The sequence below is a fragment of the Hirundo rustica genome, chromosome 18 (assembly GCF_015227805.2).
Source record: "Hirundo rustica isolate bHirRus1 chromosome 18, bHirRus1.pri.v3, whole genome shotgun sequence".
NCBI classification, from domain to species: Eukaryota; Metazoa; Chordata; class Aves; order Passeriformes; family Hirundinidae; genus Hirundo; species Hirundo rustica.
The window spans coordinates 536,827-560,646 of NC_053467.1; the positions used below are offsets into that span (position 1 = coordinate 536,827).

The following is a 23,820-nucleotide window of genomic DNA, read 5'->3' on the forward strand; positions in this document are numbered from 1 at the left end:
CTTTTGATGACATCAGACCATTGATTATTTTTATTGATAAGCAAAACTCACCTCCTGGAGAGGGGCTGTGCCTTGGAGGTGAAGGCAGGGCAGGTAAGGAGGTTTAACCCAGGAAGGGATTAAAAGAGGAAGGCTGGAAACCAGTGACTTCCAGCTGGGAATGACCTGGGATAGCCCAGAGTGAAGGAGATCCTCTGGCATGGAGGAGTGCTGCTCTCTGCTTGCACACCTGTGCCCAGGTGATGCTTTGGGGGTCCCCTGGTCAGCGAGGGACAGGAATAATTTCCCCTTTCTCTTTCTGGGGTGGTGGCTGCACAAACCAGGGGCCAGCCCGGGACTTGCCCTCATCCCGCCGGGGCGCGGGGGACACGGACGGGAGGCGCATGGAACGGGATTGTGTCCAGCTGGATCAGTGAGGGACACTCCACACCCTCTCTGGACGATCTGTTCAGGGCTGGGCTCTGCACAGGGAGCAGCTGAACCTCATCTTCAGGTGGAACTCCTGGGCATCCGTCCCCAGCCACGTGCAAACCCACAGCCACAACCAGCTGGCAGTTCCAGCTTGGGTTTTTCATTTCTCCCAACTGGCATTAAAAGGATTGCACCCTCTGCTACGAGTCATCCATGACACCTATACAAATAATTTATCATCCATCTACATAATTTACAGCTGTACAGAGCAAACTCTGGACACACAGCCCCCACTCCGGCCCAGCTCAAAGCCCTTTGTGTGTCCAAACCCTAGAGCGAGGCCCCGAAGAGGCAGAGGGGTGCAGAGCCACGGGTCACCCCTAAACCCCACGTTATCCCAACAACCTCTGCTTGTGCAGGGATTTCCCGATGTCCCTGTGAGCCCCCAGCCTCCTCCAGGGACAGAATGTCCGCTGCCCGAGTCCGGCACAGGGAGCACCAGCCGTGTTTGGGTTGTGAGGTGAAAACTGATCCCTGCTGGGCTGTGGGACATCTCCAAAACAAACATTGCTGCTGCCAGCGGCGCTGGGCCCGCAGGACAGCCAGCAGCACCTGCCACGGATCTTCCTCACTGCTCCCGAAGGGAGGAGCTCCGAGATGTTCCCTGACTTGTGCAAAGGGTGAAAGCTCAGTCCTGCAGCACGGCTGTGCCCCCGGCAGGGCTGTGAGCTATTGTCACACTGTCACCAGCAGGTCACGGCTGTGCCCCTGGCAGGGCTGTGAGCCATGGTCACACTGTTACCAGCAGGTCACGGCTGTGCCCCTGGCAGGGCTGTGAGCCACTGTCACTGTCACCAGCAGGTCACGGCTGTGCCCCTGGCAGGGCTGTGAGCCACTGTCACTGTCACCAGCACGTCACGGCTGTGCCCCTGGCAGGGCTGTGAGCTATTGTCACACTGTCACCAGCAGGGCACGGCTGTGCCCCTGGCAGGGCTGTGAGCCACTGTCACTGTCACCAGCAGGTCACGGCTGTGCCCCTGGCAGGGCTGTGAGCCATGGTCACACTGTCACCAGCAGGTCACGGCTGTGCCCCTGGCAGGGCTGTGAGCCATTGTCACACTGTCACCAGCAGGGCACGGCTGTGTCCCTGGCAGGGACTGTCACAGTGTCACCGCCAGGTCACGGCTGTGCCCCTGGCAGGGCTGTGAGCCACTGTCACTGTCACCAGCAGGTCACGGCTGTGCCCCTGGCAGGGCTGTGAGCCACTGTCACACTGTCACCAGCAGGTCACGGCTGTGCCCCTGGCAGGGCTGTGAGCCATTGTCACACTGTCACCAGCAGGGCACGGCTGTGTCCCTGGCAGGGACTGTCACAGTGTCACCGCCAGGTCACGGCTGTGCCCCTGGCAGGGCTGTGAGCCACTGTCACACTGTCACCAGCAGGTCACGGCTGTGCCCCTGGCAGGTCTGTGAGCCATGGTCACACTGTCACCAGCAGGTCACGGCTGTGCCCCTGGCAGGGCTGTGAGCCACTGTCACTGTCACCGGCAGGTCACGGCTGTGCCCCTGGCAGGGCTGTGAGCCACTGTCACAGTGTCACCAGCAGGGCACGGCTGTGCCCCTGGCAGGGCTGTGAGCCATTGTCACACTGTCACCAGCAGGGCACGGCTGTGCCCTCCAGCCCATCCAGCTCTCCACACCACTGCCGTCCAAAGTCACCGCTGGCGCATTCTTTCCCCACATCCTCCGTGCTGACCCCACGCCGTAACTCGCGGCAGCTTTTCCCGTTTCCTTCACTGGGTGACTCCTGCGAAGGTGTTGATGGGCAGCAGCAGAGACTTGGGCAGGTATTTCACAAGCCCCACCTCTTCTGCTCCGTCGGGGCTGAGTTTCATGGTCCTCGTCTTCTGCAGGCAGTAGCTGGGCTCGAGGCAGGGAGACACCTCCAGGCTGGAAGAGCACAGAACACATTTCCTGCTCGCTCAGATCCGACCTCCGAGCAAACCCAGCTCCCTGCACCGCCTGCCGGGGGAGGCCTCTCCCGCTGCGAGGTGCAGCCGCTTTTTGGCTTCCTCCAGCTGGGTTTGACTGCAGAGACGAGCTGCTGTGTGTCAGCGCTCCACACAAACCCAAGGTCCTGAGCCCGGCTCGGTGTGACCCAGGGATTCGCAGTTTGTGTTGGCACATCCCACGTCACTGCAGCCGCTCCAGGCACATCAATCCCACTCCCACAGGGCTGGGCCTGGCCCCACCTGCACCTGCTGGAGACCCCCAGGTGAGGGATGCGCTCGGTGCAGAGAGCATCAGCATCACGGTGTGATCCATAATTCCGGAGTTCTGAGCTCCCTCTGTCCCTGGAGGTGCCTGCTTCTCTGCTGTCCCAATGACAGCACCTTTCATGTAAGGAACCGTTTTATTCCTCACACCATCCCCCGGAAACACAAATGTAGGGAGCCCCCGTGTGCCCTGTTTTCCCTGGAGAGGGAGGGCGGGGTTTTTGCCATGGATGAGGGTCAGGGGTCCCTGGAAGACGGGAGGGGGTGCAGGGCAGATGTGCAGCGCCTGGCGCCCCGGGGCTCTCACCCGATCACGTCCCGGTAGGTTCTCCTGCTGTCCTTGTCCAGCCGCACTGTGAAGGGTCTCTGCTCTGGGCTCCTGACCTTGAGGTGCCGTGTTTTGAACCTGTTTGCCACAGCCTGGGTGGGGAGAGGAGGGAGAGCCTGCTGAGGGCTCCCTCCCGCTGCAGCTGGAGGCGTGGAGCTGACGGAGCCGATGGCAGAGCCGCAGACCCTGCCCTGGACCCAGGTGGGGCCAAGGTTTATTCCTCCACTTGGTCCCTGTGAGCCCAGCGGCAGCTCAGGCACTCAGGGGCTCCCGAGACAGGATTCAGTGTGGCCCCAAAGCCTTCTCCTCCCCCGGGGCTGCCCCTTTCCCTGCTGCTGGGAGGGATTCTGGCCCCGGGGATCCCGCGGGTACTCACGGAGAACGACCGTCCTGCCAGGTGGTTGGTCCTGATGATTTCGGTGATGGTCACACTCAGGCAGCCCAGACCTGTGACAGGAGCCGAGCGTCGGTCTGGGGCCACGGCAGCACCTCAGCTCTGCCCTCGGGGCCCTGCCCCACCCTTGGGAGCACTGACTGCGGACACACAGGGCTCCAGCAGGATCCACGGCAAAGGAACCGTGTGGGGTCACGCTGGGGTGGAAAGCTCAGAGGCTGTGCTAAGGGCTGAGTGAGGGAGGAGGGCTGGAGCAGGGGGAAGATGCTTCAATCCTGTCTGAGCCTCAGACACGTCATTCCTGAGAAAACCCCACCAGACCGTGGGGACGGCGACATTCCTGTCACCGATTCCAGCCCCTCAGCCCAGACACAGCAGGCACCAGGGACCGTGGCCAGATTTACTGCAGCGAGCACCAGAAACCTCAGCAAAGCAGGGAGAGCCCACCTTCAGCCTCCTCAGCAGGGATGGCTTTCATCAGCAGGCCCGTGGAGCGCAGGGACAGGGCCAGCTCCTTCTGCCGGTCACTGAGCACAACCTGTGGGCGAGGGGCAGCGTCCTGTCAGTGCCCCCGGGCATGGGGACAGCTGGGGACAGCTGGGGACAGCTCGTCACAAATACAGAGTGAGCCAACAGGGTCACCACAGCCTCTCTGTCCTTGCCTGGAGAGCAATCCCAGAGGAGAGGGAGGGCCAGCCCCCTTTGAGGGGATCTATGCCCCACTGGGCACCCCTGGGAGTGGAGATTTGGGGTGCAGGGGGCCCCACTCACCTTCCTGTAGGTGACGGTGAGATCGATGCCAGGGCCATCCAGGGGGCCTTTCCTCTTGGCCGTGCTCAGCTCTGCAGGGGGGGAAGCAGGAGGGATGAATTCCCCTCATCCCCCCTGTCTGTGCTCAGCAGAGAGGGATCCCCCCACGGGCTGAGCCACCCCCGGGCCACACAGCTGCCACACTTTGTCCCTTCTGTCCCTGCCGTGGGAGCTGCAGGCTCTGTGCCCAGCCTCAGTGACGAATTCCCACTGGACTGGACACCAGGGTGCCCTGCTGGAGGAGCTGCACGCACTTCTGGAACAGCCCAGCCTCCAAGCTCTCTCGGTCCATCCCTGGCGACTGGAGGAGCTGCATCTCTAACCGAAAACCCCTCCGGCTGTGAAGCCCAGCTTGTCTCCTCAGCTGAATCAGGGCTCTGGTGGGACTCCCGAGCGCCCTGGAGCCGGCCAAAGGCACAGACTGCAAACCCCGGCTGAGCCCAGGAGCCAGCGGCCACCAGCCTGATTCATCCTGGTTCCCTGGCCCCAGGAGGGAGATGGAGGCCTTTAGGGAAGTCCTGTCAGGAACAAGGGATGTGTCCCACGGCCTGGAGCTCTGCAGGCTGAGGGATGGCTGGGGGGGCTCTGGGGGAGGGCAGGAGCTCGGTCTGGGCTGGGGCTGGGGACACACACACACCTCTGTGGGAGGGGCTGTCCTGCGCCTGGGTCAGCAGCTCCGTGAGGAACACGTCCTCAGCTGGGTCCTGTGCTGGGTCCTGGAACAGGACCTGAAAGAGAGACAGCCCTGAGAGGAACGTCCCTGGGAGGAATGTCCCTGGGAGTGACATCCCTGAGAGAGACATCCCTGAGAGAGACAGCCCTGAGAGGAATGTCCCTGGGAGGAATGTCCCTGAGAGAGACAGCCCTGAGAGAAACAGCCCTGAGAGGAATGTCCCTGGGAGGAATGTCCCTGGGAGGAATGTCCCTGGGAGTGACATCCCTGAGAGAGACAGCCCTGAGAGAAACAGCCCTGAGAGGAATGTCCCTGGGAGGAATGTCCCTGGGAGGAATGTCCCTGGGAGTGACATCCCTGAGAGGAATGTCCCTGGGAGGAATGTCCCTGGGAGGAATGTCCCTGGGAGTGACATCCCTGAGAGGAATGTCCCTGGGAGGAATGTCCCTGGGAGTGACATCCCTGAGAGGAATGTCCCTGGGAGGAATGTCCCTGGGAGTGACATCCCTGAGAGAGACATCCCTGAGAGGAATGTCCCTGGGAGGAACATCCCTGGGAGGAATGACCCTGGGAGAGACATCCCTGAGAGAGACAGCCCTGAGAGGAATGTCCCTGGGAGGAATGTCCCTGGGAGAGACATCCCTGAGAGAGACATCCCTGGGAGGAATGACCCTGGGAGTGACATCCCTGAGAGAGACAGCCCTGAGAGAGACAGCCCTGAGAGGAATGTCCCTGGGAGGAACATCCCTGACAGGAACATCCCTGAGAGACACATCTCTCAGGGGATCATCCCTAGGAGGGACATCCCTGCGAGCAACATCCCTGAGGACGCCTCCTCTGTCGCCTGCGGTGTCACACGAGGCTCGTAGCCCGGGCAGCTTCTCCAGAGCAGCCAGGGGGCAGCTGGGACCTTCCCAGGGCACTCGGGGTTCCCGTGGGATGGGGGAACCGCCCTGGCTCTGCTCCTGAGCTCCAGCGGGGTGGCGGACCTTGCCAGAAGCCCCGGGGCGGCGGCCAGCGGAGGTACGGGCACTGTCCCCTGCCACTGGATGTCACTGTGCCCTCAGAGATGAGCCAGCTCCCACCCGCGCCAGGGCGAGCACTTCCCCCAGGCCGGGCTGAGGCGCTGCCCAGCTTCAGGGGACGCAGTTTCTCTCTGATCCAACCTAAATCTCCAGATCACTCCAGCCCTAGGGAATGTTTTCTTTTCCTGGGCTTGTATTGGGCAAGAGGTGAAGAGCAGGTCCTGGAGAAGCTGTCCCAGGCACTCCTGTGGGGCTCACAGCTCTGCGAGCTTCCTGCAGCCAGGGAGGAGCAGGGGGGAAACAGGGACGGTGCAGGCAGCCAGACAGCCTGGGGGACAGGAGAGAGCTCGGGGGGCTCTGGATGAAAACCACATCTGGAGCCAGCTCCTCATCCTCACCCTCATCCTCATCCTCATCCTCATCCTCACCCTCACCCTCATCTGCATCCTCATCCTCACCCTCATCCTCACCCTCATCCTCACCCTCATCCTCACCCTCCTCCTCATCCTCACCCTCACCCTCATCCTCACCCTCACCCTCATCCTCATCCTCACCCTCATCCTCATCCTCACCCTCATCCTCATCCTCATCCTCACCCTCAGTCACCCACGCTCTCACTGCTCACTGTCGAGTTTCACCGCAGAGGAGAAAGGAGCGGAAGAATATTTCACAGAAACCCGAAATGCCCAGCCGCAAAGTGAGGCCAGGTGCCGCGAGGACTGACAGGCCGTGGGCTTTAGTGAAGTCCTGGGGATGCTCCGCCAGGAATTCCCAAAGCTCCCTGCCAGCCTCGTGCCAGTTTGCTCCTGCAGGGCTCCTGCTGTGCCACGGTGGCCGCGAGCAGATGAAAATGAGCTCTGAGCTCTGTGCAGGGCCTGAGCTTCGAGGGGCTGCCAGGGGAGCAGGAGGGCAGGGTTCGTGCTGCATGCCCGAATTCAGCCCTTCTTTGCTCTGCTATCAAATGCCAGGCCCCGCTCTGATGCCATTTCAGAGCAAAGCTGGCAGGAAATAAATCAGATGGTGCCGCAGGAAACCCTGCAAAGGCCCTGCAGGCACAGGGAGCTGCTGGCAAAGCCGCCCAGCAGAGCCCTGCCTGCTCCCAGCAGCTGAAGCACGAGGAGGCAGCGGGGCTCCGAGCACCCCGAACCCCGCAGGGCAGGAAACCTGTGACCCTGGGGGAACACCAGGGCACCCTCGGCTGGGCTGAGCTCCTGGAATGGCACTGCCAGGATCACTGGCTCCGGCTGAGCTGAGCTCCAGAGCCAGCGGCTCCGGGAACTGGCAGGGAGGGACGGGCTGGGGAATGGGGAAACGGGGATGGGCTGGGGAATGAAACAGGGATGGGCTGGGGAATGGGGAAACAGGGATGGGCTGAGGGATCCAGGGATAGGCTGGGGAATGAAACAGGGATCCAGGGATGGGCTGGGGAATGAAACAGGGATGGGCTGGGGAATGAAACAGGGATGGGCTGGGGGATCCAGGGATGGGCTGGGGAATGAAACAGGGATCCAGGGATGGGCTGGGGAATGAAACAGGGACGGGCTGGGGGATCCAGGGATGGGCTGGGGGATGAAACAGGGATCCAGGGATGGGCTGGGGGATCCAGGGATGGGCTGGGGAATGAAACAGGGATGGACTGGGGAATGAAACAGGGATGGGCTGGGGAATGAAACAGGGATGGGCTGGGGAATGAAACAGGGATCCAGGGATGGGCTGGGGAATGAAACAGGGATGGGCTGGGGAATGAAACAGGGATCCAGGGATGGGCTGGGGAATGAAACAGGGATGGGCTGGGGAATGAAACAGGGATGGGCTGGGGAATGAAACAGGGATCCAGGGACGGGCTGGGGAAATGGGGATCCAGGGATGGGCTGGGGAATGAAACAGGGATCCAGGGATGGACTGGAGGATCCAGGCTGGGATCTGCAGGAAGCCCCCAGGCCCCGCTGGCTCTGCACAGCTCTGCCAGCCCTTGCAGGGTCCCTGAAGGCCCTGGGGCTGTGCCAGCCGTGCCACCCACCTTGACAGAGTGCACCTGGAAGCAGACGGGCTGGGTGCCCATGCGGGCGTAGTAGGCGATGACATCGGTGAGGAACAGGTCGGTCACCAGGGCCCTGCTCGGCGACGAGGGCTGGGGGCAAAGCACAGGCTGGGTCACTTCCCAAAAACCCTGCCACCACGTCCCACACCTCGCTGGCCGCAGGGTGAGGGTGAGCTGTGCTCGGGCCTCTCGCAGGCAGCGGGAGCTGCGCCCACTCTCAGCCCTTTCTGGGTAGGCTGCCAGCGGTGCCTCAAACTGCCGGGAAATGAGAGCTGGGGGGATTTCAGAAAAAGCTTTCTGTCTTGAAATCTGCCATTTCCTGTCCCCTGGTCAAAAAAACCCCCATCACAGCAGATGGCTCTTGTGGGCTGGGGCAGTGTCAGACACGGGCACCTCCTGGCAGGGCCCTGGGGAGGGTTGGAGGGGAAAATCTGGGGATGGAGAGCCCTGCAGGGCACAGACCCCTCCTCAGGTGCTGCAGGCGTTTTTGGGAAGCGGGAAGGTTTTCCTCGTACCATGGTGGCCAGCTTGGGGATCATGTGGCACAGCGTGTTGACGTTGCTCTCGTACCAGGGGTCAGCCCTGCCCAGGTACCCCGCCACCTCGCACAGCTCCTCGGGCCCGGCGTGGTCCTGCGGGGAAACGCGGCTCACTGTCACTGCAGCCTGGGGGCTGTTTGCTTTTCCTGGGCTGGTGTTGAGCAAAACACGAAGAGAAGGTCCTGGAGAACCTCTCCCAGCCACTTCCAGCCCTAAATCCAGCTCCTGTGGGACTTGGCTGACACTTGTGGGGAGCTTCCTGCAGCCAAGGAGGAACGGGGGGTTCACCATATCAGAGACCTGTGACATTCCCCCTTCCCTTCCCTTTCCCTGCACTGTCCAGAGACATTGCAAACTCATTCAGCAGGTGCTCAGGCACAGAACTTCTGTGAGGAATGAAAAGAACACTGATTTTCTAACAGCCTGTTTGTCAGGGGTCACAGCCAGCCCCGGGCCGGCTTAAAATATCCTAATATTGTTTATTTACCTCTGTCTGAGGGGAAGGGGTGTGCCTGACATAAACCACAAGCAGAGACTCACAGACCCAAAACCGGGGCCGCGCCAAGGAGCAAAGCCCTCAACGAGCAGCCGCCGCTTCCCCCCAGCGTTTGGGAGGTGGGAGAGGCAGCGGCCCTGGGCTAAACCTCACGGATCCTCCTGCAGCTGAGGCCGGGAGGCCGAGCTGGAGGAGCTGGGACTGCAGACCCTGCTCGTCCCGGGAGCAGGGCCGGGCCGGGGGGTCCCTGGACGCCCCCGCTCCCCCGCAGCCCGGGCTCACCGCAGCAGCCGAGGGGCGCGGCTGCCCCGGCAGCACGGGGATGTGGTAGAACTGCAGGTTCAGCCGGGCCGACAGGAACACCCGCCGCGCCTCCCGTTTCCTGAAACGACAAAGGACGTGTCCCCAGGGGCAGGGGCAGGGGCAGGACGCGGCTCTGGGCAAGGCTGGGCAGTGCCAGGACACCGCGTGTGCCCCTCGCACCCGGGCCAGGAGGGCAGGCGGTGACAGCGGGCGCGTTTGGGAGCCCAAAGCCCGGGTGCAGCCTGCCCACGTAAGGCTGAGCCCAACCCCGGCCCCAGCGCCCTGGCTGCTCCGACAGCCCGAAGGGCAAAGCAGCACCCCTGTCCCGCTGTCCCCCTGTCTTGCTGTCCTGTCCCCCCGTCCTGCTGTCCCGCTGTCCCCCTGTCCCGCTGTCCCCCTGTCCCCCTGTCCTGTCCCCCTGTCCCGCTGTCCCCCTGTCCCCCTGTCCCCCTGTCCCGCTGTCCCCCTGTCCCCCTGTCCTGCTGTCCTGTCCCGCTGTCCCCCTGTCCCGCTGTCCCGCTGTCCCGCTGTCCCCCTGTCCTGCTGTCCTGTCCCCCTGTCCCGCTGTCCCCCTGTCCCCCTGTCCCCCTGTCCCCCTGTCCCCCTGTCCCTCTGTCCCGCTGTCCCCAGCGCCCTGGCGCCGCGGGTACCTGAGGGAGTGGAAGGCTTGCGCCAGGCGGCCCAGGATGCGGTCGTCCCCCAGCAGCACCAGGCGGGCGGTGTGCAGCCTCTGCTCCGGGGGCATTCCCGGCCGCCCGGGCAGCTTCCCGGGGCTCTTCCCCGCGGGGGCGGCGCTGCCAGCCTGCAGCAGGGCCACGCTGTCCAGCGGGGACGGCTTCTTCTTGATGCCGCCCTTCCTGTGCAGCCGGGAGCGCTCGGGCTCGGCGCAGGGCTCCTCCTGCGCGGGCAGGTCCCGCTCGATGCCGCTGTCCGTGGACAGCACCGAGAAGCGGCTCTGCCCGCAGCAGTCGCACTCCGAGAGGATGTCCGGCACCTCCGCCGCGTCCGGGTCCTGCCCGAGGCACTCGGGCTCGCAGCTCTGCGACAGCGGGCGGAGGAACAGCACCAGCTCCTTCCCTGCGGGCGCGGAGCGGCCTCAGCGGGGACGGGCAGGCGCAGCGGGGCTCGGCCCGGTCCTGCTGAGATCTCCTCCAGCGGGCCCAAGGGCGGTCGGGTCCCTCAGCCCCTTTCCCACGGAGAGAGCTCGGTGCCGCCCCAGTCCCAGAATCCCGGACTGCTCCGGCTTGGAAGGGACCTTGAAGGTGTTCCCGTTCCCACGGGCTGCCGTGGGCAGGGGCTCCTTCCACAGGTCAGGCTGCTCGGGGCTCATCCAGCCTGGCCTTGGGCACTGCCAGGGCTGCAGGGGCAGCCACGGCTGCTCTGGGCACATCCTGCTGCAGCCCCAGATCCTCCACACCCCAAACCCCAAACCCAAATCCCCTGGCCCGGCCCCTGCAGCCCCGGGAAGGAGGGCTGGCAGCACAAATCCCCAGAGCCTGGCCTGGGGACAGTGGGGACAGTGGGGACAGTGGGGACAGTGGGGACAGTGGGGACAATGGTTCCCAGCTCCCTGCCCCAGGGCCGGGGCTCAGTGACCCCTCTGGGACAGGACCCCCAGGCTCGGAGCCCACCCAGCTCCCCCCGGCCCCGGGGCACTCACAGAGCTGCTCATCTTCTGTCCACAGGTGGAAGCTGATGTCGGGGTTGGGCAGAGGGGTCCCCTGCAGCCCTTCCCGGGGAGCATTCCCTGCGGAAAGGAGGATGCTTGGGGCGCGTGGGAGCACAAACCCCCGTGCTGAGGCAGCCCTGGGGCTCTGCTCCCACAAACCGAGCCATCACCAAGTGTCTACACCACTGGTGGGAGGGAGAAATGAAAAGGGGGAAACTGAGGCACGGGCAGGAGAGAAGGACCTCGCTTCGCAGCCGGCAGGGGAATTGCAGAATAAATAAACATTCCTCGAGCACCGGGCCTCCAGTGTGGCAATCTGAACCCTCTGACCCACCAGCACCGGCTCCTTTAACCCGTGAGAGCTCTGTGACAGCAGTGGGACAATTTAACACTCACCAGCCCCAAAAGGTGTTGGTACCACCCCCTCACCATCCCAAAAGGTGATGGTGACACCTCCTCAGTGTCCCCAAAAGGTGATGTTCCCACCCCGATCACCAGCCCCAAAAGGTGATGGCCCCACGCCACTCCCGGCACCACCGGCTGCTCCTCCCAAAATCCTGCACTGGGACACTCCCGAACCTTCTGGGGAGGGGCTTGGGGCACAGGGGGCAGCCGGGGGAGGAACCACGGCCCCATTTCCCTCTGGCTACCCCGGATCAGTGTGGGGAGATGTGAAACATTGGGGTTTTGTTACAGTTCGTGCAGCTGCAGTGGCACCGGGCTGGGACAGAGCGCGGCAGGGGATGGCAGTGCCACCGTCCAGCGCGTCAGAGAAAGGTTTGGGCACGAAGGGACCTTAAAGCCCGTCCAGTGCCATGCTGAACCAGCAGCAGGAATTTCCCTTGTCCCTTTCCTCAGTGACAAATCTGCCTGCCCTCCCTGCCGGCCCTGGTGTCACTGCGGGGAGCCGGATCCTGCTGCTGCAGCGGGTGGCGGGGACACGCCGGGACGCGAGGGCTGGCTGTGCTCGCTCACCTGCGGGCTGGGAGCCCAGGAGGCCGCGGTAGATCCCCTCCAGCCGCGCCGTGCGCTGGCCCCGCTCCGAGCCCTCCTCCACGGCCGCCACCACCTGCTGGAACCAGCGCTCCACGTCCCCCGGGGACAGCGCCTGTGGGGACAGCGGCTGTGAGCTCCTGGGACCGCCAGCGGGCCGTGAGGGCAGCGGCAGCGGCAGGAAGAGCAAAGGGGCCCTGCAGAAATCGCCTCCGCACAGGGGCTCTGCTCCCCGGGACGGACGCTGGCTGCTTAGAGCTCCTGCCGCCGATGGGCTCCGTGCCCTTGGGGCATCCTCGGCACGGGGGTGACTCTCGGGAGATGGGGACAGCAGGCACACAGAGCCGTCCTGGCACCGGGAATTGCCCAGAACCAAAGTTTCTGAGCCGGGAATTTGTGCCACTGCGGCCCCACAGCTCTTTCCAGGAGCTTTTGGAGAGAACTGATGGAAACTGAGAGCTCCTGCGGTGCCCGGGGGCAGAGGAGGTGACAGAGGCTGTGCTTCAGCTCTGCTGGGCAAAGCCAGCACTCAGACAAAGGTTCCAAACCCCGGCTCTGCTGTGCCGCTGCTTTCCATCTGAGCGGGATTTGAGCTCAACCCAGCCCAGCTCTGGGGCTGCTGCGCCTGGAGACCAGCGCTGAGGAGCTGGGGGATCCCTCCGCTTCCCAAAACACCTTTTGCTCCTCTGAGGCGTCCAGCCAGAGCAGGGGCGCTGGGAAAGCACCGGAGCAGCTGCTGCAGTACCTGGAGTCGGGCCCTGAGGCCGTGGATGTCGCAGGTGTCACCCAGAGCCGCCTGCAGGGTGTGGGTGACCACGCAGCCCATGCAGCCCCCGGGGCTCTGGGACAGCCGGGCCGCCTCGGTGTCGCTGAGCAGCGCCTTGCAGACGGCTTCGGGCAGCAGCTCCGGGTCAGCAAAGATGAAAATCCTGGGGGGCAGCAGGGGGGGAAACGGGGAGGCGCAGATCCACATCACCACGTCAGGGCTGGCAGGAGCAGCTCACATTTCGCTTTTTTCCCCGCTGTTGCTGTAGATATTCCCCTTCTCCGCCCTGTCTGCCCCCCAGGGGAAGCTCCCTCCTCCCCGAATAGTTTGGGACACAGGAGGAATGTGCCCTCCCAGTGCAAGCCCAGCGAGGTACCGGATGCCGCCCCGCTGGTTTGGGCCCAGGCTGTCTGTTCCAGCCAGGACTAATCCCGAGTGTTGGGAAAGGACAGGTTTCCCCACGAGGGCAGGAGGTGAAAGCAACGTCCCCTCCCGAGGGGCAGCACTCACCTCTCCTGGCAGGGGGCCGGGGCGCTGGGCAGGCCGTGCTCCGAAATGACCATCCTTCGGTACAGCGTTCCTGGGAGGGGCGCAGACAGCCCGAGTGAGCGCCGCGGGAGCCGCCGGGGCTGCGCCCAGCTCCGGAGGCTGAGGTGGCTCTGCCGAGCCGGGGAACACCCACCGAGACGAGGTTCAACGGCCAAGAATTGGGCCAGAGCTAAAAACAGCCAAGGACAAAGGCCAGGCTCCAGAAAAAGAAACCCCCTTCTATTCTGGGATGATTTCCTGTGTTTCCCTTCCTTTGTTTAGGGCATTTTGAGCTCGGGAGCGGAGCTGGGGGCAGCAGCAGGAGCTCTGTCCCCAGGGCCACACGGGGAGGGTGTTTGGGGCAGCTGAGGAGCGCCGGGGGTCTCTGGATCAGGAGAGAGGCACTTCCCGTGCCCCCAGAGGCTCCATCCCCTGCCCCGGCTCGGGGACAATCCCGCTGGGAATCCTGCTCTGAGGGATCCCCTCCCTGCACACCGAGCCTTTCCTCTACCAAAGCTCAGGGGAGGTAAAGGTGTCCCTTGGAGCGCTGGGGGTGCTGGGGTGGGCTGAGACTCCCCAAAATGGCACCAAAATTCCCCCCCAGGTTCCTCCTGTTTCACCTCCCCCTCGCAGGGTGTCTGCACCTCGCTCTGCTCTCGAGGATTGATTTGAAAGGCTCCTGTCAAAGAAAGCTTTAACTAGAAGAACTTCGATGAGAACAGAGGAAAAGATCGCAGAGAAGGAGGGGAAAACGCACGTCCTTGGGCTCGATCCTGCACGGGGCTGCTCCCTGCAGCCACCACTGGCACCTCGGTGTCCAGGGGCTGCTTCAGAGCTGATTTTCTGCAGGGCATCCCTCGAGTGCTGGAACCCCGGGTGGGGCACGGAGAATTCCAGGCTTTCTGTGCTGCCAGGCTCTGACCCCCAGGCAAACACTGCACTGACCTGAGGCCGTGGAACAGCTCCCAAAATGGAGTGACAGCGCTGGGATTGTGGGCGTGGGGTTTGGATAGAAGTGTGTGACAGCACAGGGGGCAAAACTCAGAGCTGAAGGGTTTAGAATACAGGAATAGAGATAAAATGAGATGGAGGATTTAGGGTAAAGGCTGAGTCCATCTTTTTCACCTTCTTCTCCATGGCCTGGGTGGGATTTTGTAATTGGGTAGAAAAATCCACATCACGGGACACAGGTGTTTGGTTATTGGGTTAAAAGTAAAAATAATCTAGGTGACATTTCATAACTGGATAATTTGTGCTTAAAAGGCTTTGGAAAAGGATGGAGGCAGAGCCATTTTTCACTTTGTTAGCCAGCACTCGCAGCTTGTGAGACTGTGCCATGGGTAAGAATTAATAAACATCTGAGTCCGAACATGACAACTGCATCTCCTGAGCATTAATCCGGGCTCTAAGAGGAGAAAAGAAGATAAGAAATGCCTCACCCGAGGGCCCGGCCCTTTCCGGTGCCAGGCTGGGCCGGGGCAGGGCACCCCCTGTTACCCTGGTTTTTCTGAGTTTTTTAAGGCCTTTTTGAATTTCATAAATGGAGTCAGATCTTTTAGTTACTGTAGAATATTAGAGCAGTTTTCTACCTTTTCCCACAGATGTAACATAAACAAATCCTTTGTTTTTCATTCTCTGTCTTTTGCTTGTATATTTCTAACCTGAAAACAACTGTAACTGACAATTGGTCTGGCCGCTGAGGCTGAGGGGTGGAAACCCCAAAAAGCCAATCTTCTGCTAGACCCACAAATGTATAAAAAGTAAAAATAAACAAAGGGCTCTTCTTCTCTCCGCTCTCTTGGCTGTGAGCTGGAATCGGAAGGAGCTCTGTGAAAATCTCTTGTCTGCGTGTGACTGCTCTGTGTGTCTCGGTGGCAGCTCCCTACCTGGGGCTGTCCTCTCCACCCGCAGCCTGCTGGCGTAGTCCAGCCCGATGGTGCAGAAGGGCTGGGGCAGCGTCAGCAGCCTCTTGCAGAAGTCGTAAACCCTGGCACAGAGCTCGTCAGGGACGCGGGGAGCCTGCAGGGGGACAGGGAGGTGACAGGCAGGGACCCCAAATCTGCTCCAGCGCAGCCCTCGGGCTGGGAGGGCACCAAATCCCCTGCGCCAAATCCACCACGGATTTAAATGCAAAACATGGAGCGGAATCAGGCCCTGCAGTGGTTTGGGAGCTTTCAGCAGCACCCACTGGGGCTTGGGGATAATTTTTTTTTTTTTAATTTTTTTTTGTTGCCAGTTTTTTTCTCCCTGCACCACCAGGCACGGGAAGGCCTCCCGAGAAGGGCTCAGGTGGAAGGACCTGGCGCTCTGGGTGTCACAGGGACGTGGAAAATGCACAGCTGAGCCCCTGGGGGCTTTGCTGGTCCTGAGTGAGACGTCTCCAGGTTGTGAGTGGCTTCAGGTGGCCTCTCCTGTGGCCCCTGATGTCCTTGGACCCCTGTGATGTCCCTGGACCCTCCCTGATGTCCCTGGAGCCCCCTGATGTCCCTGGAGCTCCCTGATGTCCCTGGGGCCCTCCCTGATATTCCTGGACCCTCCCTGATGTCCCTGGACCCTCCCTGATGTCCCTGGAGCCCCCTGATGTCCCTGGACCCTCCCTGATGTCCCTGGGGCCCTCCCTGATATTCCTGGACACTCCCTGATGTCCCTGGAGCCCCCTGATGTCCCTGGACCCTCCCTGATGTCCCTGGAGCCCCCTGATGTCCCTGGAGCCCCCTGATGTCCCTGGACCCTCCCTGATGTCCCTGGACCCTCCCTGATGTCCCTGGAGCCCCCTGATGTCCCTGGAGCCCCCTGATGTCCCTGGAGCCCCCTGATGTCCCTGGACCCTCCCTGATGTCCCTGGAGCCCCCTGATGTCCCTGGAGCCCCCTGATGTCCCTGGAGCCCCCTGATGTCCCTGGACCCTCCCTGATGTCCCTGGAGCCCCCTGATGTCCCTGGACCCTCCCTGATGTCCCTGGAGCTCCCTGATGTCCCTGGAGCCCCCTGATGTCCCTGGAGCCCCCTGATGTCCCTGGACCCTCCCTGATGTCCCTGGAGCCCCCTGATGTCCCTGGAGCCCCCTGATGTCCCTGGAGCCCCCTGATGTCCCTGGACCCTCCCTGATGTCCCTGGAGCCCCCTGATGTCCCTGGAGCCCCCTGATGTCCCTGGGTGCTGCCCTGGTGAAGCCCAGGGTGGGCTGGAGGCGCAGGCTCCCGCACCGAGGCGCAGCTCACCTGGATCAAGGTGTACATCAGCGTGTGCAGCAGGGGGATGATGTAGCGCCGGAGGTCCCCTCGCTCTGCCTGTGGGAGCAGCGGGCAGGGGAGGCACCCTCAGGTCCTGGCAGGAGCCCCCGGGCTGTGCCAGGTCCTGTCTCCGGGCACGGGGATCCATCCTGCCTCAGGGGGTGATCCCTGGGTCCGGCTGGCGGTTGGGATCCCTCCCCAGGATTTAAGGTGGGGTTTGGGATCCCTCCCCAGGAGTTGGGGTGGGGTTTGGGATCCCTCCCCAGGATTTAAGGTGGGGTTTGGGTCCCTCCCCAGGATTTAAGGTGGGGTTTGGGTCCCTCCCCAGGATTTAAGGTGGGGTTTGGGTCCCTCCCCAGGAGTTAGGGTGGGGTTTGGGATCCCTCCTGCGGATTTGGGGCGGGCAGGATGGCCCTGGGGAGGGGCACTGGGGATGGGGGAGAGGCGAGCGCAGGTTTCTGACTGAGCTCCTCTTTTGCACTCCTGCAGGAACACAAAACCCCTGGAAAAGCCTGTCTGGGGTTTGATGGGGTGGGAGCAGAGGGAACACGGAGCTGTTCCCATCCTGTGTCCCCGTGGGAACCCGAGCGATGCTCCAGCCCCTCCCTGCAGCCGGGCCTGGCTCTGACAACAGCTCCAGCACGGGGAATGGCCCTGGATAAACCTGGGAGAGTTATTCCCACCCCAAAGATAATTCTGGCCCCTCTCCCCGGGGCTGCTGAGCTGATGGCAGCAAAGGCTGAGAAAACATCAATAAAATGAGCAGCAGGGAGCTGCCGAGCTGATACCGGCCCTGGAGGAGCTCGGGCGTGAAATTGCTAAATTATCGTCCCTGCTTGGTGCTGATGGCTCAGAGCTGCTGAGGAGTGAAATAAAAACCCACAGAAGCCGCGAGTGACAGGGATTTCCTGGAAGAGCCCCAGGGAGATGAAGGGAATTAGGGAGCAGGAGGGGAAGGAGGGCTCGGGGTAAACTGAGGCAGGCTCAGAAGAAGGCGAAGGCGCTGGTTCTGCGCGTGCCGCGTCCCCAGCCCACAGCCAGGTCCCTGCAGGGTGCAGAGGCTGATGCAGGTTTGTACCAGGCCAGAAGGGGAGGTGAGAAATCAATGAACCCCAAACCCAGCACGGCTTTCCACCGATGGCTCCAGGGCAGGGCTGGGCGGGGAGGGGGGAAATGAGAGGTGTGGGGGAGGAATTTCCGCTCTACCTGAGGCCGCAGAGGGTGGGGTGGGGGAAGTTTGGGGCGGCTGGGAGGGTTCGGCAGTGTGAGGGCTGGGCTGGTGCGCAGGGCGCAGCCTGGGGGGCTCCCACGGGCCCCGCCTGGCCCCGAGCACCAGCCTGGTGTCCCGCGGGGGTTTTCACTCTGCGCTGAGCCCCAGGGCCCAGCCAGGCCCCAAAGCCCTAAAAATACCCTAAAACCCCTGCTTGGGGTGGAACTGAGTCCATCCCTCTGCCCCACCCAGCACCCGGCACAGAGCGGCCAGCCCTGCACCCAGGGCACGTCTCTGAGGTGGCACTGCCCGATCTGAGGTGGCACTGCCCTCTCTCAGGTGACAGCTCCCTCCCTGAGGTGACAGTCCCCTCTCTCAGGTGGCACTGCCCCGAGGTGGCACTCACCCTTTCCAGCTCCTTCACCAGGATCCTGACCAGGACACAGCTGGTGCCGGGATTCTGCTGGATTTTCTTGTGCAGGGTCCATCGCAGCATCCCTGAGAGGGGGGAGCCGGGGAAGGCCGAGTCACCAGGGCAGGGATCCGGGGGAGGTTTCACAGGGACTCAGGGACTGAGCCCTGGAGCTCCCAAATCCCCTCTGGGACGCTGCTGTGACACCCCCGAGAGCTACAGCAGCCTCCTCTGGCCCTGCTCCCACCCCTGCAGGTTCTGCCCGGGCTCTGGACACAGCGTTGGAGTGTTGGGTCTAATTCTGGGAATGGTTCCCCGAGATCCCAGGGCTGGAGGAAAGCAGGGATGTGAGGTTTGCTCCCTGTTCCTCTGTGCCCAGCTGCTTTCCCCACCTGCCCCAAGGAATTTGGGATCCTGCTGGTCCCAGCTCACCCTCAGAGCAGGGACCACAAAACCTCCCAGCCCCGAGGCTGCCGCGGCTCATTCCAGGCAAAATCAAACGTAATTAACTGAAAAATATCCTGGGTATTCCTAGATTGTCCAAGGAAAATCTGTTCAAAATTGACAGAGGGTGACAGAGGCTGCTGGGGCTGTGCAGGGTGACAGAAGGGTGACAGAAGCAGGGTGACAGCAGCTGCTGGGACACAGGTACAGCTGCTTTAGGATTCGGCACCTCCAGGAGAGGGTTAGGAAGGGCGAATGGAGCCACCGCGGCCCCAGCTGGCTGCGAGCGGGCTCTGGGGGTGCCCGGGCAGTGCCAGCCCCCTCACCTCGGTCGCTCTGGCAGGACGGGTGGTGCCCGTCCAGCTCCCGCAGCAGCGCCCGCACCCGCCGCAGGATGTCCGACTCCACCTCTGCAAGGGACAGCGGGGACGTGAGCGGGGCCGGCCCCGGGAGGGGACAGAGCCCCGGGAGAGGGGACAGAGCCCCGGGAGGGGACAGAGCCCCGGGAGAGGGGACAGAGCCCCGGGAGAGGGGACAGAGCCCCGGGAGGGGACAGAGCCCCGGGAGAGGGGACAGAGCCCCGGGAGGGGACACAGCCCCGGGAGAGGGGACAGAGCCTCGGGAGAGGGGACAGAGCCCCGGGAGAGGGGACAGAGCCCCGGGAGAGGGGACAGAGCCTCCGGAGAGGGGACAGAGCCCCGGGAGAGGGGACAGAGCCCCAGGAGGGGACAGAGCCCCGTGAGAGGGGACAGAGCTCCGGGAGAGGGGACAGAGCCCCGGGAGGGGACACAGCCCCGGGAGAGGGGACAGAGCCCCGGGAGAGGGGACAGAGCTCCGGGAGAGGGGACAGAGCCCCGGGAGGGGACACAGCCCCGGGAGAGGGGACAGAGCCTCGGGAGAGGGGACAGAGCTCCGGGAGAGGGGACAGAGCCCCGGGAGAGGGGACAGAGCTCCGGGAGAGGGGACAGAGCCCCGGGAGGGGACAGAGCCCCGGGAGAGGGGACAGAGCCCCGGGAGGGGACAGAGCCCCGGGAGGGGACAGAGCCTCCGGAGAGGGGACAGAGCTCCGGGAGGAGACAGAGCCTCCGGAGAGGGGACAGAGCCCCGGGAGAGGGGACAGAGCCTCCGGAGAGGGGACAGAGCCTCGGGAGAGGGGACAGAGCCCCGGGAGGGGACAGAGCCCCGGGAGGGGACAGAGCCTCGGGAGAGGGGACAGAGCCCCGGGAGGGGACAGAGCCCCGGGAGAGGGGACAGAGCTCCGGGAGAGGGGACAGAGCCCCGGGAGGGGACAGAGCCCCGGGAGAGGGGACAGAGCCCCCGGAGAGGGGACAGAGCCCCGGGAGGGGACAGAGCCCCGGGAGGGGACACAGCCCCGGGAGCGGGGACAGAGCCCCGGGAGGGGACAGAGCTCCGGGAGAGGGGACAGAGCCTCCGGAGAGGGGACAGAGCCTCCGGAGAGGGGACAGAGCCCCGGGAGGGGACAGAGCCCCGGGAGGGGACAGAGCCTCGGGAGAGGGGACAGAGCCCCGGGAGAGGGGACAGAGCTCCGGGAGGGGACACAGCCCCGGGAGAGGGGACAGAGCCCCGGGAGGAGAAACGGCCCCGGGAGAGGACAGAGCCCCGGGAGCGGGGACAGAGCCCCGGGAGGGGACACAGCCCCGGGAGAGGGGACAGAGCCCCGGGAGAGGGGACAGAGCCTCGGGAGAGGGGACAGAGCTCCGGGAGGGGACACAGCCCCGGGAGAGGGGACAGAGCCTCGGGAGAGGGGACAGAGCTCCGGGAGGGGACAGAGCCCCGGGAGAGGGGACAGAGCCCCGGGAGGGGACAGAGCCCCGGGAGAGGGGACAGAGCCCTGGGAGGGGACAGAGCTCCGGGAGAGGGGACAGAGCCCCGGGAGAGGGGACAGAGCTCCGGGAGGGGACACAGCCCCGGGAGAGGGGACAGAGCCCCGGGAGGGGACAGAGCCCCGGGAGAGGGGACACGGCCCCGGGAGAGGGGACAGAGCCCCGGGAGAGGGGACAGAGCCCCGGGAGGAGACACGGCCCCGGGAGGGGACACGGGACAGACCCCCCCCCTCCCCTGGGAGCCCGGGAGCCGCGATGGGAAGCACGGAGCCGTGCCCAGGGGGGCTCAGCGTCACCCACCTGAGCTCTCCATGGCCGGGCCGGGGCTGCCGCTCGTGGGGGAGCTGCACGGAGCCCTCACCGCGCTCGGGCATGGCCTCGGGGCCGGGACCGTGCCTGCAGGAAACGAGCTGGGGGTGGGAATCAGTCAGAACCGACCTGGGGAGAGCACAAAGTGACCGCGACCCCGGGGGCAGCGGCAGAGCCCCAGCGGGGAGCACGGGCTGCCTTCGGGGCAGAAGCCCCAGCTCCCAGCTGATCCCGTGGGGATGTTTAGCCCCCGAAGCCTCGGGCAGCGAGGAGCTCCCCAGGGACGAGCAGCAGCATCACCGAGGAGGGCGGGATGGGGATCCTCACCCTGCCAGGATTTCAGAGATGTCAGCTGAAGTCAAACGGAGCCTGAAATGCAAGGTTCATCTCGGAATAAAAAGGAGGGGGAAAGCCTGAATTCCCATGGTTTAAGATTTATTTTTTTTTCCTATTTATTTTGAAGAATTAGGGTCCAACTCCACCCGGGTAGTTCCTAAACCTGTAAATCTCCATCACCACACCCAAGAACCCTGCAGCTGCAGGAGGAGGAGGAGGGACACGTGTGGGAGGGTTCCTGCCGTGCCCCACTCGAGCCCCTGAGCATCCAGACACTTGTTCAAGGTTTCCTGCAGCTCCCAGAGCCTCCAGAACCTTCCCCAGCCCCGTGTGGGCTCTGTTCCTGCCCCTGGGAACAAACGCGGCCAGGCTGGGGGTGGCCAGGTCGCTTTCCCGGGCTGGGAGGGCTTTGGGGTGGCACGGCTGTTCCCAGCCCCCTTCCCTGGGCATTCCCTCCAGTCCCTGGGCACGGGCAGGAGGCTCCCACAGCCCGGGCACCGCCGAGCCGAGCCCTGGAGCGGCTGGCACAGCCGGGAACATCGGGATGTGCCCGCTGGAATTCCAGCCTGGGACATCAACCCGCCCTCCTCATCCTCTGGACCCCTGCCTGCGGAAGGAAGGGATCCGTTCTGATCCCTGCCGACACCGAGCGCCGCCAGCAGCGGGGCACGGGGAGGAGCTGCTGGCACTGCCAGCCCCGGGGGCCAGCTCCTGCTGGGAAAGCTCCCTGGAGCCCGGGAGACCCCCGGCTCTGCCCTGCGGCTCCTCCCGGCCGCGCTGCCGGAGGAAGCAGCAGCTGAGCGCGGCTGGAGGTGGCGGTGGCTTCCCACATCCGCATCCTCCTGGCACTGCGGGGGCGGGCGCTGCTGGCCCGCCAGAGCTTCCAAATTTAGCAAAGGCCCACTCTGCTTCTCGGTTCACCTGCGTGCCCCAAAAGGGCTCCTCCTCCTCGCCGGCAGCGCAGGGCAGCCGCGGCTGAGCCCGCGGTGCTCCTGCTCGCTCCCGGTGCTTGGGTCTCCCGGGAAAATTCAACGTAAAGTGACAAACACCGGTCCCCAGCACGCTGGGAACACAGTCACGCTGCCCAGGGGAGGACGGGCAGGTGCCGTGGGAGAGGAGGGTGAAAGGACGCGCACAGGAACAGGCGCTGGGGAAGAGCGGGGTCAGGCAGGGCCCCGCCAGGCTCCAGCCACTGGCTCCCCCTTGGCACAGGAACACAAATGAGCAGAAATTCCTGCTTTTCATGGGAATGGTTTTTGACCAGCACAGGAACCCAAATGAGCAGAAATTCCCCCTTTTCCCTGGGATGTTTTTGACCAGCACAGGAACCCAAATGAGCAGAATTTCCCCCTTTTCCCTGGGATGTTTCTGCCTGCTGTGCCCCCCGAGGGTGCAGCCCCCCAGCCCTGGCTGTGCCCATCCCGGGTCCCAGCGGGGCAGGCAGGGATTGTGCCAGCCCAGAGGAAGGGGAGCTCTGGGCACCAGGCAGCCCCTCTCTCTGCCACAGCTCTCCTGAAAGGATCTGAGGAATGGGAATTGTCCCCATTTCTGGGGATGGACCCTGCACTGGCGCTTTTCCCTGGGAACCCCTCCCTGCTCCCAGTAGCTGGAGAGGTTCCCTGATCCACACCAGGAGCGTTCTGTGCTCTCTGTCCCCCTCATCCCCCGGGATCCCCTCCCTCCCCTGCAGCAGACACGAGGCACAGCTCATCCCATAACCGGGTATTTTGCTCTCAGCCAGCTCAGCACGACCAGAGCCTTCTCTGCATTCATCCCACTTCTCTGCAGAGCTGCAAATCCTCACTTCCTCTCTGCAATTCTTAAAATACCCACGGCATCAGCTGGATTTTATTCCTTTTGCAGGGAAAAAAAAATGATAGAGGAAGGGCAAGAAGAGAAGTCTCAATTCCCCCTTCAGGTTTCAATAATTCTGAGATTCGTGGTGCAAAAACCCTAGATGACCCTAAAAGCCTTCTGCAAGAGTTTGGAGAAGTTCTGGGGAACACCTGGCTCTGTTCTTAGAAAGGAAATACTTGGCAGTGAAAGTACAGCTCACCCTGGACACTGGCAGATAAATTCAGGGGTTAAAGGGAATTGCAGGGTTAAGGGGAATTGCAGGGTTAAGGGGAATTGCAGGGTTAAAGGGAATTGCAGGGTTAAGGGGAATTGCAGGGTTAAAGGGAATTGCAGGGTTAAAGGGAATTGCAGGGTTAAGGGGAATTGCAGGGTTAAAGGGAATTGCAGGGTTAAGGGGAATTGCAGGGTTAAAGGGAATTGCAGGGTTAAAGGGAATTGCAGGGTTAAGGGGAATTGCAGGGTTAAGGGGAATTGCAGGGTTAAGGGGAATTGCAGGGTTAAAGGGAATTGCAGGGTTAAAGGGAATTGCAGGGTTAAAGGGAATCCCCCTGTTCCCAGCTCCAGGTGCTGGTGGCAGCGAGAGCAGGGCCTGGCAGAGCACAGGGTGCTGAGCACCCACAAAGGGCAGCGGCCGCGGGGGCCTGGGGTGGGGAGCGGTTTGTGCCCCTGCTCTGCCTCAGCCCAGCAGCTCCCAGGGGAAGTTCTGTCCCATTTTGGGGTGCTCCATTCTCCCCCTGCTCATCCCTCTGCAGCTCCTTCCTCCTGCTCAGGGATCCCCGTTTACTCGGGCCCAGGTGTGCGCAAGGAAATTGTCACCTCCCTCCGGGGTTGTCCCTTCCCTAATCCTTACAGGCAGGGAGGAACGCTGGGAACAGCACCCAGAGTGCTGGGACAGCACCCTGGACACTGGGGACACCAATCCAGGTA

The 23,820-nt window shown here is 63.2% G+C and overlaps 1 protein-coding gene across 4 annotated transcripts in view; it reads right to left on the minus strand.

Moving 5' to 3' along the window:
* Positions 1 to 12: 12 nt before the first annotated feature.
* PIK3R6 (phosphoinositide-3-kinase regulatory subunit 6) overlaps positions 13 to 23,820 on the minus strand; it is a 29,487-nt gene continuing 5,679 nt past the window's right edge. For 3 of the 4 annotated variants that reach the window (XM_040081636.2, XM_040081635.2, XM_058422904.1), the window contains exons 2-20: positions 20,692 to 20,787; positions 18,874 to 18,957; positions 18,098 to 18,189; positions 16,470 to 16,538; positions 15,138 to 15,270; positions 13,234 to 13,303; positions 12,703 to 12,886; positions 11,940 to 12,072; positions 10,956 to 11,042; positions 9,946 to 10,372; positions 9,275 to 9,374; positions 8,473 to 8,589; positions 7,937 to 8,047; positions 4,856 to 4,946; positions 4,180 to 4,250; positions 3,856 to 3,946; positions 3,391 to 3,461; positions 2,994 to 3,106; positions 13 to 2,360 (exon numbers count right to left, since the gene is read on the minus strand). In XM_040081636.2, coding sequence (XP_039937570.1) covers positions 2,204 to 2,360; positions 2,994 to 3,106; positions 3,391 to 3,461; positions 3,856 to 3,946; positions 4,180 to 4,250; positions 4,856 to 4,946; positions 7,937 to 8,047; positions 8,473 to 8,589; positions 9,275 to 9,374; positions 9,946 to 10,372; positions 10,956 to 11,042; positions 11,940 to 12,072; positions 12,703 to 12,886; positions 13,234 to 13,303; positions 15,138 to 15,270; positions 16,470 to 16,538; positions 18,098 to 18,189; positions 18,874 to 18,957; positions 20,692 to 20,704 — 2,214 coding nt within the window. In that variant the 5' untranslated portion in view covers positions 20,705 to 20,787 and the 3' untranslated portion in view covers positions 13 to 2,203. Of the gene's footprint in view, positions 2,361 to 2,993; positions 3,107 to 3,390; positions 3,462 to 3,855; positions 3,947 to 4,179; positions 4,251 to 4,855; positions 4,947 to 7,936; positions 8,048 to 8,472; positions 8,590 to 9,274; positions 9,375 to 9,945; positions 10,373 to 10,955; positions 11,043 to 11,939; positions 12,073 to 12,702; positions 12,887 to 13,233; positions 13,304 to 15,137; positions 15,271 to 16,469; positions 16,539 to 18,097; positions 18,190 to 18,873; positions 18,958 to 20,691; positions 20,802 to 23,820 lie in introns of all 4 variants that reach the window. The other variant, XM_058422905.1, reaches the window with a different exon arrangement.